General features: G+C 43.5%; 2 protein-coding genes across 3 annotated transcripts; both read left to right on the plus strand.

The window, feature by feature from the left end:
* Nucleotides 1-3,426: 3,426 nt before the first annotated feature.
* LOC309824873 (gamma-crystallin B) lies at nt 3,427-5,497 on the plus strand (the record flags this gene model as incomplete). The annotated part of the gene is made up of 3 exons (XM_082658146.1): nt 3,427-3,435; nt 3,542-3,781; nt 5,222-5,497. 3 exons carry the CDS (start codon nt 3,427-3,429, stop codon nt 5,495-5,497), a joined length of 525 nt encoding a protein of 174 aa, XP_082514272.1.
* A 7,677-nt stretch (nt 5,498-13,174) lies between these two features.
* LOC309824772 (gamma-crystallin C) lies at nt 13,175-14,730 on the plus strand (the record flags this gene model as incomplete). 2 transcript variants are annotated; one of them, XM_082657933.1, is made up of 3 exons in its annotated part: nt 13,175-13,183; nt 13,290-13,532; nt 14,455-14,730. In XM_082657933.1, the coding sequence occupies 3 exons, from the start codon at nt 13,175-13,177 to the stop codon at nt 14,728-14,730; spliced, it is 528 nt and encodes a 175-aa protein (XP_082514059.1). The 2 variants fall into 2 exon arrangements, with proteins under 2 accessions (XP_082514059.1, XP_082514060.1); XM_082657934.1 differs by lacking the exon at nt 13,175-13,183 and having other exon boundaries at nt 13,410-13,532; nt 14,458-14,730.
* Nucleotides 14,731-15,017: the final 287 nt, after the last annotated feature.

The following is a 15,017-nucleotide window of genomic DNA, read 5'->3' on the forward strand; positions in this document are numbered from 1 at the left end:
ATGGCTCAGGGGCCCAGCCGCCCCACGGCACGTGGGATCCCCCCAGACCGGGGCATGAACCCGTGTCCTCTGCATCGGCAGGCAGACTCCCAACCACTGCGCCACCAGGGAAGCCCGAGCAGGCATTCTTGATGATGGGAGAGGTCTGGTTGATATATAATGCAGATACACAATGCGGGGGGGGAGAGGGGAGGCCAAAGGGCAGAAAAGAATTTTTATGTTGATATTTTTCTTGCTTTACCATAAAATATGAATTTTATTTCACATTTTTAATGAAAATGAAAACAAATGAAAATTCATTTGTTCCAAGAGGAATGCCATAGGAGTTAAGCAGAGGTGGGTCAATGATTGCTGCCTGTCTTCACGTCAGTTAATGAACGGCCGAGAAAGACAAGCCGAGAAACAGAACCAGAGGCTGGTGCTATGATGGTGACCTCCGGGTCCTTACCCAGTCTCCTTGTTTGGGAGAGTTTGGTCTACATGGCCGCCAACCAAATGACCTCTTCTCATTTAACCAAGCACGTATATGATACAAATGCTACGTTAATTATCAGTACTAGGAAGCAAGCATGTGGGTAGTAAGGTGGACAGTTGATTGGACCTCAGACACTAGCAAAACTCCGGAATTGGACACTGCTGTTGTAACAGTAACTTGGCATCTCAGGAGACATACAATTAGAATTAGGAAGGAGCAGAGGGCTTAGGGGACAGCACAGTTCTGTTTTCTCTCTTTTGCTTACTCATCTCGCCTATTATAAATGCCCATTAAATAGATCAAATGCAGGGTGCTTATGTCATCCTACACATTGAAAGCTGCAAATGCTGAACTTTGATGCGAGTGTGTAGGCCTGTTGTGCTGAGCCTTTGAAAGAGGTCCCGTGGACTATTACAACGATGAATTTCAGACGAGGGAATAACGTTCATATCCCCCAGACATTTATTGAGTAAACTTTACGGGCCAGTTCATTTTTCCAGTTAGTGAGAATACAAAAGTAAAGATGGATGGCAGGGCGGAGGGGCAGGGAGATAAATTAGGAGTTTGGGATTAACATATACACATTACTATACATAAAATAGTAAACAACAAGGACCTCATATATAGCACAGGGGACTATACTCAATAACCCATAAGGGAAAAGCATCTGAAAAAGAATAGATATAAATATATGTATAACTGAATCGCTACACCTGAAACTAACAAAACACCGTAAATCAGCTACACACACACACACACACCCACCACACACACACACACACACACACACACACACAAGGAAAAGAATGGAAAAGAAAAGAAGAAGGAATAAATCAGAGTAGTGTTTTTCAAAGTTTGGTCAAGAACAACCTGCTGCTGCCAGTTAAAAATACAGATTCCTAGAGTCCCTTCCAGATCTAATGATGCTGCGTCTCAGAAGAGGGTAGAGCCTGGCAATTAGCATTTTTAATAAGCACAGGTGATTCTTAATGCTCCCTGGAGTTTGAAGAACACTAGATGATTTCTAAAGTTCCTTCCAAATCTACATTTTTACCACAAAATGGCTTTGTGGTGGAGACACTTTTCAGGCATCTTTGAGAGAACTGAACATTTTTGAGAGAGACAATTGGGCTGAAGTCATCCTTAATAATGTCTCACTATTACTAATATCAAACGTTTATTCAGTGCTCATTTGTGCCAGGTATGTGCCAAACACATTAAACACATAACCCCATTTACTCAGGTCAATGTCCTTTAGCCAAAAGCCACCAGACACACCTGTTGTGAAACAAAGGGGTTTGTTACTGGTTACAGTGACGGAGAAAACATACACCATGGGGAAGCATGGACTGTCTCCGTAAGAGGGTTAGAAAGAACTATGATAGGACTTGTACTTTGGTTGGGTGACTTGGGGAAGTGCCTAAAAAGGCAGATGTTGGGCTTCCCTGGTGGTACAGGGGTTAGGACTCCGCACTTCCACCGCAGGGGGCACGGGTTCAATCCCTGGTCGGGGAACTAAGACCCCACATGCTGCGCGGTGCGGCCAAAAAAACATAAAATAAACAATAAAATAAAAAGCAGGAGCTCACTAAATTGGATGTTGTCAGACAGCAAGGGTAATTTTATGATTGGATATCTTAATAGTTCTACTCATGGGGAAGGGAGCAAAGAACAAGGATTAAGCTGCAATTGATATAGAAGCAGCAGTTAATCATTTTGGCTGAGAGAGGGCCTGTGTCTGGGGTTCTGTGGGTGGCACATTCGCTTTGTTTTCGCCTATGCTTAGACAAAATTACGAAGTCGCCTTATTTTGTCTCATTTCATCATGGTCTCAGGGTAACCTGGCCTCAGTTGGTATTTCGTGAGATTGTTTATGTCTAATAGGGAAATATGGCCTAGCTCAGAGGGCCAGACCAGCTTTCAAATATCAGAGGCTGCAGGCCCCTTCCTTTTTCCTTCCTTCCTTCCTTCCTTCCTTCCTTCCTTCCTCCCTTCCTCCCTCCCTCCCTCTCTCCTTTCTTTCTTTTCTTTCCTTCCTTCCTTCCTTCCTTTCTTTCTTTCTTTCTTTCTCTTTCTTTGTCTTTCTTTTCTCTCTCTCTCTCTTTCTCTCTCTCTCATTCAACATACTATATCCCATAAGTATTACGAAATAACTCCTGCTCTGAGAGGTTGTGTGGCTTGCCACGTTCATGTGGCTACTAAGTGGACATTCTGAGTCCACGAGGCTTTACTGCCTTCCCCTGGTAAAGGGAAAGCAATCTATAAAGCAATATACTTCTCAGTCTTGAACCCCGTGGTCATAAAAACCTTTCTTTTGGTTCTTATCACAAGTCGGCTACGATGGGCTGGTTTCCAGTTATATGAAGCGTACTCACCAAAGAGGAAGTTAAAAGCTATGCCTTAAAGCGTTGTCAAAACTAGCAAGAATCAGAATCCAGATTTGTGTCCTGTACTAGATTGACAAGTCCTATGAAGAAAGCAGTTTTAAGACAGAGGGGTCTCCGTGGTCCAGGAAAATCAGTGCTTGTGGCATTCTGCTTCACCCACAGCCTCTCTGGAATTCTGGGGCACTTCCATAAAGACATGGATTTCTTCCCCCAAAATACACAGGGCATAAACGAATCATATGTATAGAGACGTGAGTTTCAGGTCAAAAGTTCAGACTGATGTGCTGATAAATTTATAAAACACTAAGAATCCAAATAAAAGCAACTCTAGGGACTCATCCAGAGCCCGAACAGACAGCGTTAGAATATACCAGAGAATGAGGGCAGACTAGACAGGCATTTCCACTGAATGCAGCATGCAAAAGGGATCCATAAAACCCCCTTACGCACCCCCGGGGCCCCTTTTGTGTTGTTCTTGCCAACACAGCAGCCGTCCTGCTATATAGACCCGCTGCGCTGCCGGGGCCCCATCACACTGAACTCACATCATCGTGTCAACCAGCCATGGGGAAGGTAAACGGAACACAAGTGAAATAAAATGGAGCGGGGAAAAATGCCTCTATACAAGATCTATTACGGGGAGCAAATAATTTCATTTTGAATTATACTTCCTTTGCAGATCACCTTCTATGAGGACCGGGGCTTCCAGGGCCGCTGCTACGAGTGCAGCAGCGACTGCCCCAACCTGCAGCCCTACTTCAGCCGCTGCAACTCCATCCGGGTGGACAGCGGCTGCTGGATGCTCTATGAGCGCCCCAACTACCAGGGCCACCAGTACTTCCTGCGGCGCGGCGACTACCCCGACTACCAGCAGTGGATGGGCTTCAACGACTCCGTCCGCTCCTGCCGCCTCATCCCCACAGTGAGTGTGGTTCTGTCTTTGCCTTCCTCTCTTTGGAAATCAAAGCCATTAAAAACTGTCATCCTTCAACCAAACGGTTCCAACTGGAGAGCAGAAAGGGGGAGTGAGCCCAGTGCATGCAGTCCATTCTAGAAGGGTGTCCCAGATAGCAAGCCATTCTTCATGAACTCTGGTGTTTTTTTTAAAATCACATATTCCCAGTTTTTCATGTTTTAAATGGAATCAAAAATGAAAAGACTCATTAACAAAAGGCAGAACATAGAAGAGACTGAAGTTATCATCTGTTCGAGGTATAATTTCTTTTTTTTGTATTGAAGTATAGTTGATTTACAATGTTCTGTTAATGTCTGCTGTACAGCAAAGTGATTCAGTCATACATACAGACATTCTTTTTTTTATATTCTTTTCCATTACGGTTTTTCACCAGACAGTGATTATGGTCTCTGGGCTGTACAGTAGGACCTTGTTGTTTATCCATCCTATATATAACAGTTTGCCTCTGCTAACCCTAAACTCCCACTCCAACATATAATTTCTTAAAGTGGTCATTGCAAGCCATATCAACGCAGAAATCCAATATATCACAACTTATAAATACAATCTGGTTCCGTTTAGTTGATAAAAATACTTTTGCTTGCTTTGGTTTACTTTTCTAATTGATTATCCTCCTAGAGAAGACAGGCATCCTGGCTTCTATTCTGATTTTGTAGGCAGTACCTATTAGCTCACCTAGAGGTAGAAATTAGAGGAAAGGCCACATCCAAAACTACAGTTTGAGATTCAGTCTTTCCTAGAGAGTGATGGCAGAGTTCTTAGAAGAATGTGTAGAAGTGCGGGAGCATGAGATATGGTGTCATCCAAACAGAGCTGCAAGAAGACCATTCCTGCTGCTGAGGGAATGAGGAAGTGAAGGGTAGGAGGCCAGAAAGGAAGCTTAAGAGGCACATAGGTGGAAATTTGAACTGAAAATGAAGTTATGAAAACCGAGGTAGGGAAGATGTGTCATCTTACTTTTTTGCAAGGGCTTAATAATCCATAGTATGCATGAAAACCAAAACATTAGTCCTACAGAAAATAGCTAAACGTTGATTCCTTTATAACAAGGGTAATATATCAAATGAGGCTTCACTTTCCAATGATGCTCACTTTTCTCCTTTGAGAGGGACGTTCTCCAATAAGAAGCACTAAAATGATCAATTTTATTTTAGACAAACCTAAATTCCCAAGGACAGAGACTGGTGCATAGCAGTTGAAGAGCTGCTAAGTTCTGTTCCTAGCTTAGCCCATCCACCGTGAGATTCACGGGTGGGCGTTGGGGACCAGGAAGGCTCCTTAACTCTGCGACATGGTTGTGGTGAAAGCAGACTTGGACTAAGGGAACTTTAATTTCTCTCTATTTGTGTTCACTTACTTTTTCTTCTCTGTCTGCCACCCTAGCACTCCGGCACTTTCAGAATGAGAATCTATGAGAGAGATGACTTCAGAGGACAAATGTCAGAGATCACAGACGATTGTCTCTCTCTTCAGGACCGCTTCCACCTCAATGAGATCCACTCCCTCAATGTGCTGGAGGGCTCCTGGGTCCTTTACGAGCTGCCCAACTACAGGGGAAGGCAGTACCTCCTGAGGCCAGGGGAGTACAGGAGATATCTTGACTGGGGGGCGATGAATGCCAAGGCTGGTTCTCTAAGACGGGTGACAGATTTTTATTGAAGTATTTTCATTCTCCACTTTTCTCCTTTAGAATCTAATAAAAGATTTAGCTTGTGTTTCTGGCACTAACAGAGTCCTGTCTTTCTTTTAATCTATTAGGCCTTCAAAAGCAATAATGGCACTTGACCAGACATGATAACATATGCTTTCAAGATGGGGAACAACCTCTTATAAGGGGAAGTGAGTAGAGGATATTATTGCCAGCATTCTTTTAAAGGCTAGGCCACGTGGGCTCAAAGTTCAGTTCAACTGGGCTCAACCCATTTGTGGTTAATCTTACAAGTTACAATAATAAACAAGTTACATAAATAAACAGTTACAATAATAAACAAGTACTTATTGAAACACCTCAAGTTACCCCTCCAGGTTATCCCCACCATCTTCCCTATATAGTCCAAGTCTTAATTGATAAGGAAAGCAATTCTCATCTAGACTCTTACTTTAGCTCCATAAACAAACAAATAAATGAACCTGTCCTCTCACCTACTGCACTCCTTATCCTTCTAACAGCCTCCATCCCCTTTCTCCCATTTCCAATACCTCATACCTCCATGAGATTTCCCAAGAGAATTCCCTGTCTCTTTGCTGTACGTGCTTTGTACAAAATTTTCAGGATTTTTACGAAAAACCATATGCACATAGGAAAACTCTGCCTCCTATCATTTTTTTTTTTTTTCCTGGCCACGCTCTATGTGGGCCTTAGGTCCCCTTCAAGGGATTGAACCCACACCCCCTACAGTGGAAGCACGGAGTCTTAACGACTGGATGGCCAGGGAAGTCCCTGCCTCCCATCATTTTAATGGGAGTAAAGTACTGTGACCATACATGAAAAATAAGGGACTTTCCTGGTGGCGCAGTGGTTAAAAATCCTCCTGCCAATGCAGGGGATACAGGTTCAATCCCTGGGCTGAGAAGATCACACGTGCCACGGAGCAACTAAGCCCGTGCACCATAACTACTGAGCCTGAGCTCTAGTGCCCGCATGCCACAAGTACTGAAGCCCATGTGCCTAGAGCCCATGCTCCGCAACAAGAGAAGCCACCGCAATGAGAAGCCTGGGCACCACAACGAAGAGTAGCCCCTGCTGGCCACAACTAGAGAAAGCCCATGTGCAGCAATGAAGACCAATGCAGCAAAAAGAAAAATAATACTAAATCAAAAATAGGGCACTAAAATTTTCTGGAGAAGTTTGCTTGTTTGATTCAGTTGTTTTCTTTATTTTAAAAACATAGATTAAGGTCACTAATAAAGAATTACAACATAATAAATTAAAGAAATTAAAAATAGGTGAATGAAAAAATTGGGTCGGAAGAAACACAAGAGTGAGTGAGAGGGAGAGATGGAGCCAGGAGTGAAGTTTGAACCCAAACTGGGTGCTATAAAGGCACTTTGGTGGCTGAAGTTAGAACCAGATTTGGATCCAGCAGCCAAGACATAGAAGGAAACATGATCAGTTCCATGACTGACAGAGTCCATAAGACAAATTAATTATTCAAGACTAGCCTAACCATTCCCAGTACTGAAACCTAAAAGAAAATTTTCTTGTGGGTCCTAGTAAAGAAGATACTGAGTAAACAACGTCCTCAATAACATCCTGCGATAATTAAATATGGCTCTTAGGACTGTTTCTTGTAAAGTTCCCCAGTGAAGCTGACAGCTTCAGGTCAAAATTCTTCTGAAGTACCCCATCCTTTGAGATTCTAATAAATGGCTCAAAGCTCATCTCACAGCAGGTGGGAGACTTAGTACCCACTTCTTCCAACACACATATACCCAATGTTTCTTGGAATTCTGGAGAGGAGACGAGTTGTTTATGCGGAGACGAGTTGTTTATGCTTTTCCCAGTTACTCTCCACTCTGAACTCCTGCCTTGTCATTGAGTGGATCCACACTGACCCAAAGTGGAGACATAGTACCTTTTCCTTGAACTCCTGAACCATTTCTCACATAAAGCATTAATGTGTGCAGCCAGCTTTGTTACAGAGGTTGTGAGGGGAGAGATGCAAGTTTAGATCACAATAGCACAACAATATCAAGTTTAATATTGGATGACCCTGCTCTGGTCTGCAAGCTCCAACCTGCTGCTGGGCGGCCTGTCTTTCCCTTCCTTGCTCCTCTCTTCTCTGTCCTTAGATGTACCCACATGTTTGTTCATTCTCTGTAGAGTCTCCTTCCATCTCACACATCAAGGGCTCCATATCCACCACCCAAGTGGCTTATTACCAGGACAAGCATATAATGTGTTGCTTATCCTGAGTCATTTTTGAGAGTGAGTGTGTTCTATTAAGGATTACACTGGAGCAAGAGGCATGAAGCAGGACCGTTCCAGGCAAACTGGGGCACATGGTAAGGCTCTTTATAAAGGCTCCTTCCCTGGAAAATAGATTCTTGTATTATTTGATATTAACTGTTCCTAAATCTCAGTTCTTTAACCTTTAAATTCCCAAAACTACTGTTGGCTTCCTGGAGACATTAGCCAGCATCCTCTGTTTGCCAATAATAATACAGCAAACATGAATGAGAAAGCCAAAAACTTCTTGGAGTGCCAAGTTTTACATTATTTGCCTAGTAGGCATAAACTCACAGGCATCAGACATGGAAATTATGTGAAACACCTGAACTGAAGGCACATAAAACTAGAGACCCTGGATCTCATTGATCAAGTTTGCAAGTTGCTTCCCTTCCTGGGGCACAAGCAAAGAGAATGCTATCCACCCTCTAATCCCAACTTAAAGAAAAGGTCAACAGTGGGGAGTTGCCGGGGGAAGACATTATGCCCAAACTATCTCCTAATCTACCCTTCCTCATTCTCTCTATCCTCTCTCTAAACACTGGGACCTTGAAGAGATGAGAGTCTGAGGTGAAAGCAGAGAAGGGATACCCTACAGGATCCCACTAAACTTCTCCCCATGAAGATGAACCAACAATTTGATAACCCTGGTATCATCCTACATACCCTACACACACTAGTATTTCCTATATATCCTAGCTTGTTATAAGTCAGATTTTAAAGCTTTTTCTTCCCTTTTTTTCCTCTTTTCTCCCTTTGAATCCACAGTGTCTTCTGGACTAACCTTACAAAAGTTCCACCAAGCACAGAAACTGAAGTAGCAGCTATTCCATAAAAGTTTCAAGACCCCACTCTATTGAGCTACACCCTCAAAATATTCTCCTCACTATGGGTCCCCTCTCCAGTTTCCCTTCCCCATTTTCAAGGCGTAGGTCCTGATGTAAGCAGGTGTCTTATTCCATTCCCTCTGGACTTTTGGAGTTCAAATTTTCTTCTTTGTGGGTTTATTAAAGCAAAACTGACAGTCACAACCACCTGTTGCTTAAACAAGAAGGCATATTGTTTTTGCTCCTTTTTTTCAAATATTTATTTTATTTTTGTTTATTTATTTTGGACTGCGCCAGATCTTAGTTATGGCACGCAGGATGTTCACTGCAGCATGCAGACTTCTTTGTTGCAGCATACGAACTCTTAGTTGCAGCGTGCATGTGGGATCTAGTTCCCCGACCACGGATGGAACTCTGGCCCCCTGCATTGGGAGCATGGAGTCTTAGTCATTGGACCATCGGGGAAGTCCCGAGATGTATTGTTCTTGTTGATGAAAAATTAATCAGTCAATTTAAGAAAGAATTGGAAAATTTTATTCGAGCCAAATTTGAGTATTATAACCTGGGAAGAGCACCTCAGGAAGCTCTGAGAACTGTTCTGCCTGTTAGAAGTCAAGACACAGTGTATATATAAGTTTTCTGAGACACAGTGATGTACATTAAATGACATATTATTGACAGTTTACATAATCCAGATTTAAGCGCCATCGTGGTGGGTCACGTGACCCTTTACAAGCTCTAGAAGGAATGTTGGAGTTCTCTGGTGGCACAGTGGTTAAGAATCCACCTGCCAATGCAGGGGACACAGGTTCGAGCCTTGGTCCCGGAAGATCCCACATAGCACAGAGTAAATAAGCCTGTGTGCTACAACTACTGAGCGTACGCTCTAGAGCCCTCCAGCCACAAATACTGAAGCCTACAAGCCACAACTACTGAAGCCCGTACGCCTAGAGCCCGTGCTCCACAACAAGAGAGGCCACAGCGATGAGAAGCCCGCACACCGTAATGAAGAGTAGCCCCCGCTCGCCACAACTAGAGAAAGCCTGCGCACAGCAAGAAACACCCAACACAGCCAAAAATAAATAAATATTTATTTAAAAATGAAAACCAAAAAGAAGGAATGTTATTTTTTAAGGAGTTGCCTTTTTGGCGCTAGGAGAATGTTGCTGTTTATGGTTGAGCAGGCATTCTTGATGATGGGGGAGGTCTGGTTGATGTATAATGCAGATACACAATGCGGGGGGGGAGAGGGGAGGCCAAAGGGCAGAAAAGAATTTTTATGTTGAAATTTTTCTTGCTTTACCATAAAATATGAATTTTATTTCACATTTTTAACATGAAAATTCATTTGTTCCAAGAGGAATGCCATAGGAGTTAAGCAGAGGTGGGTCAATGATTGCTGCCTGTCTTCACGTCAGTTAATGAACGGCCGAGAAAGACAAGCCGAGAAACAGAACCAGAGGCTGGTGCTATGATGGTGACCTCCGGGTCCTTACCCAGTCTCCTTGTTTGGGAGAGTTTGGTCTACATGGCCACCAACCAAATGACCTCTTCTCATTTAACCAAGCACGTATATGATACAAATGCTACGTTAATTATTAATACTAGGAAGCAAGCATGTGGGTAGTAAGGTGGACAGTTGATTGGACCTCAGACACTAGCAAAACTCCGGAATTGGACACTGCTGTTGTAACAGTAACTTGGCATCTCAGGAGACATACAATTAGAATTAGGAAGGAGCAGAGGGCTTAGGGGACAGCACAGTTCTGTTTTCTCTCTTTTGCTTACTCATCTCGCCTATTATAAATGCCCATTAAATAGATCAAATGCAGGGTGCTTATGTCATCCTACACATTGAAAGCTGCAAATGCTGAACTTTGATGCGAGTGTGTAGGCCTGTTGTGCTGAGCCTTTGAAAGAGGTCCCGTGGACTATTACAACGATGAATTTCAGACGAGGGAATAACGTTCATATCCCCCAGACATTTATTGAGTAAACTTTACGGGCCAGTTCATTTTTCCAGTTAGTGAGAATACAAAAGTAAAGATGGATGGCAGGGCGGAGGGGCAGGGAGATAAATTAGGAGTTTGGGATTAACATATACACATTACTATACATAAAATAGTAAACAACAAGGACCTCATATATAGCACAGGGGACTATACTCAATAACCCATAAGGGAAAAGCATCTGAAAAAGAATAGATATAAATATATGTATAACTGAATCGCTACACCTGAAACTAACAAAACACTGTAAATCAGTTACACACACACACACACCCACCACACACACACACAAGGAAAAGAGTGGAAAAGAAAAGAAGAAGGAATAAATCAGAGTAGTGTTTTTCAAAGTTTGGTCAAGAACAACCTGCTGCTGCCAGTTAAAAATACAGATTCCTAGAGTCCCTTCCAGATCTAATGATGCTGCGTCTCAGAAGAGGGTAGAGCCTGGCAATTAGCATTTTTAATAAGCACAGGTGATTCTTAGTGCTCCCTGGAGTTCGAAGAACACTAGATGATTTCTAAAGTTCCTTCCAAATCTACATTTTTACCACAAAACAGCTTTGTGGTGGAGACATTTTTCAGGCATCTTTGAGAAGATTGAACATTTTTGAGAGAGACAAATGGGCTGAAGTCATCCTTAATAATGTCTCACTATTACTAATATCAAATGTTTATTCAGGGCTTCCCTTGTGGTGCAGTGATTGAGAGTCCGCCTGCCGATGCGGGGTACACAGGTTCGTGCCCCGGTCCGGGAAGATCCCACATGCCGCGGAGCGGCTGGGCCCGTGAGCCATGGCCGCTGAGCCTGCGCGTCCGGAGCCTGTGCTCCGCAACGGGAGAGGCCACAACAGTGAGAGGCCCGCGTACCGCAAAAAAAAAAAAAAAAAGTTTATTCAATGCTCATTTCTGCCAAGTATGTGCCAAACACATTAAACACATAACCCCATTAATTCAGGTCAACGTCCTTTAGCCAAAAGCTACCAGACACACCTGTTATGAAACAAAGGGATTTGTTACTGGTTACAGTGACGGAGAGAACATACACCATGGGGAAGCATGGACTGTCTCCGTAAGAGGGTTAGAAAGAACTATGATAGGACTTGTACTTTGGTTGGGTGACCCGGGGAAGTGCCTAAAAAGGCAGATGTTGGGCTTCCCTAGTGGTACAGAGGTTAGGACTCCGCACTTCCACCGCAGGGGGCACGGGTTCAATCCCTGGTCGGGGAGCTAAGACCCCACATGCTGCGCGGTGCGGCCAAAAAAACATAAAATAAACAATAAAATAAAAAGCAGGAGTTCACTAAATTGGATGTTGTCAGACAGCAAGGGTAATTTTATGATTGGATATCTTAATAGTTCTACTCATGGGGAAGGGAGCAAAGAACAAGGATTAAGCTGCAATTGATATAGAAGCAGCAGTTAATCATTTTGGCTGAGAGAGGGCCTGTGTCTGGGGTTCTGTGGGTGGCACATTCGCTTTGTTTTCGCCTCTGCTTAGACAAAATTACGAAGTCGCCTTATTTTGTCTCATTTCATCATGGTCTCAGGGTAACCTGGCCTCAGTTGGTATTTCGTGAGATTGTTTATGTCTAATAGGGAAATATGGCCTAGCTCTGAGGGCCAGACCAGCTTTCAAATATCAGAGGCTGCAGGCCCCTTCCTTCTTTCTTTCTTTCTTTCTCTCTTTCTTTCTTTCTTTCTCTCTCTCATACAACATACTATATCCCATGAGATAAGTATTATGAAATAACTCCTGCTCTGAGAGGTTGTGTGGCTTGCCACGTTCATGTGGCTACTAAGTGGACATTCTGAGTCCACGAGGCTTTACTGCCTTCCCCTGGTAAAGGGAAAGCAATCTATAAAGCAATATACTTCTCAGTCTTGAACCCCGTGGTCATAAAAACCTTTCTTTTGGTTCTTATCACAAGTCGGCTACGATGGGCTGGTTTCCAGTTATATGAAGCGTACTCACCAAAGAGGAAGTTAAAAGCTATGCCTTAAAGCGTTGTCAAAACCAGCAAAAATGAGAATCCAGATTTGTGTCCTGTACTGGATTGACAAGTCCTATGAAGAAAGCAGTTTTAAGATAGAGGGGTCTCCGTGGTCCAGGAAAATCAGTGCTCATGGCATTTTGCTTCACCCACAGCCTCTCTGGAATTCTGGGGCACTTCCATAAAGACATGGATTTTTTTTTCCCCAAAAATTCACAGGGCATAAACGAATCATATGTATAGAGACGTGAGTTTCAGGTCAAAAGTTCAGACTGATGTGCTGATAAATTTATAAAACACTAAGAATCCAAATAAAAGCAACTCTAGGGACTCATCCAGAGCCTGAACAGACAGCGTTAGAATATACCAGAGAATGAGGGCAGACTAGACAGGCATTTCCACTGAATGCAGCATGCAAAAGGGATCCATAAAACCCCCTTACGCACCCCCGGGGCCCCTTTTGTGTTGTTCTTGCCAACACAGCAGCCGTCCTGCTATATAGACCCGCTGCGCTGCCGGGGCCCCATCACACTGAACTCACATCATCGTGTCAACCAGCCATGGGGAAGGTAAACGGAACACAAGTGAAATAAAATGGAGCGGGGAAAAATGCCTCTATACAAGATCTATTACGGGGAGCAAATAATTTCATTTTGAATTATACTTCCTTTGCAGATCACCTTCTATGAGGACCGGGGCTTCCAGGGCCGCTGCTACGAGTGCAGCAGCGACTGCCCCAACCTGCAGCCCTACTTCAGCCGCTGCAACTCCATCCGGGTGGACAGCGGCTGCTGGATGCTCTATGAGCGCCCCAACTACCAGGGCCACCAGTACTTCCTGCGGCGCGGCGACTACCCCGACTACCAGCAGTGGATGGGCTTCAACGACTCCATCCGCTCCTGCTGTCTCATCCCCCAAGTGAGTTCAGCTTGATTTCAATCATGCCACCTGAGTGTCCTCACTCTGTTAGTGATGGGTGTTAGGGCGAGGGAAGTTTTCCTTTAAATACACCTTAAGGTTAAGTGGGCTTTGGGTATCTGCCAAAGCCCAGGTAGATCCCGGCACAAAAACAGCTGAGAATATAAGGAAGAATTCACTTAGGGAAAGAATTTTGTTTTTAATCTTTGCTGCCATTAGGTCAGTCAAAGCTTGTCTGTGACAAATGTAATATCACAATGGGATATAAAACAAACTTGCAAGTGGGAAGCTGTTTAGGCATAAGAAGGCAGTATTTCTAACAAATTAACTTTTACCTATAGTAAAGGAATTGATAATGAACAAATTAGATAGTTTCCACTGCAGACTAGTAAAAATGTAAAACTCTGTTGTTAATATAGGCTATTCAAAGCTATCTTCCAATTTTGGAAAAGGTAATTTTTTTTAATTTGGAAAATCAGTTGAATTCTCGTTTCAACTATTTACACAAATTTTCCACCAAAGGATGTGATTTTTTAAAATCCTGTTTTAGTGGTAAATGTATATGTATATAACTTTTGGAGATAACACTCATATTAAAATATAGGCAAAATACTTATCGTTTTCCCCCAAAATGTAGGTTTATCACCTAGGAATCAAGAAATTATGGAATTAAGAATTAGGAATCAAGATATTTGAGCTTGTGATGGATTCTAACCCAGACCTTGAACTTCTTAAAAATTCCATCTCTCACACAAGAAGTAGAAAATGAGCATTTGTTAAATGCTAGTGGAACACAGATCCACATGAAGCGTTCACAGCAATTTCAGAGTCTCAGTTTTGACACTGACAACCTCATGCCCCAACCTGCCAAGTTCATCTCTTGTTTGGTTGCTTTTTCTGCTCTTTCTCTTTGTGGACCAAGCAGACAAGCTCCCACAGGCTGCGGCTGTATGAGAGAGAGGATCACAAAGGCCTCATGGTGGAGCTGAGCGAGGACTGCTCCTGTATCCAGGACCGCTTCCACCTGAATGAGGTCCGCTCCCTCCACGTGCTGGAGGGCTGCTGGGTCCTCTATGAGATGCCGAACTACTGCGGCCGGCAGTACCTACTGCGACCCCAAGAGTACAGGCGCTACCACGACTGGGGGGCCATGGATGCTAAGGCCGGCTCTTTGCGGAGGGTGGTGGATTTATACTAAAATAGTTTCACACTACCATTTTCTCATTTGGAACCTAATAAAGTATTTAGTCTGTATTGTTGGCAATCGCTGGCTTCTGTTTTTCTTTCATTGTGTGCCAATTAATTCACCTGTAAATACTCCCTCTTAAAGGTTGAGGGGTGGATAAGAGGAGGTGGGGTCTGTTCCAGAAGAGCATCAAGGTAGAATGAGTTTTGAACAAGGCTCAGAAGTGGGGGTGGAGAAAGGAGAGAGCCTGTCTGAGAAATAAAGGCAGATCAAAGCGAGAGAAATGGGAGAGGGTGACT

This window comes from Grampus griseus (assembly GCF_964374135.1).
Source record: "Grampus griseus genome assembly, chromosome: 7".
Classification (NCBI taxonomy): Eukaryota; Metazoa; Chordata; class Mammalia; order Artiodactyla; family Delphinidae; genus Grampus; species Grampus griseus.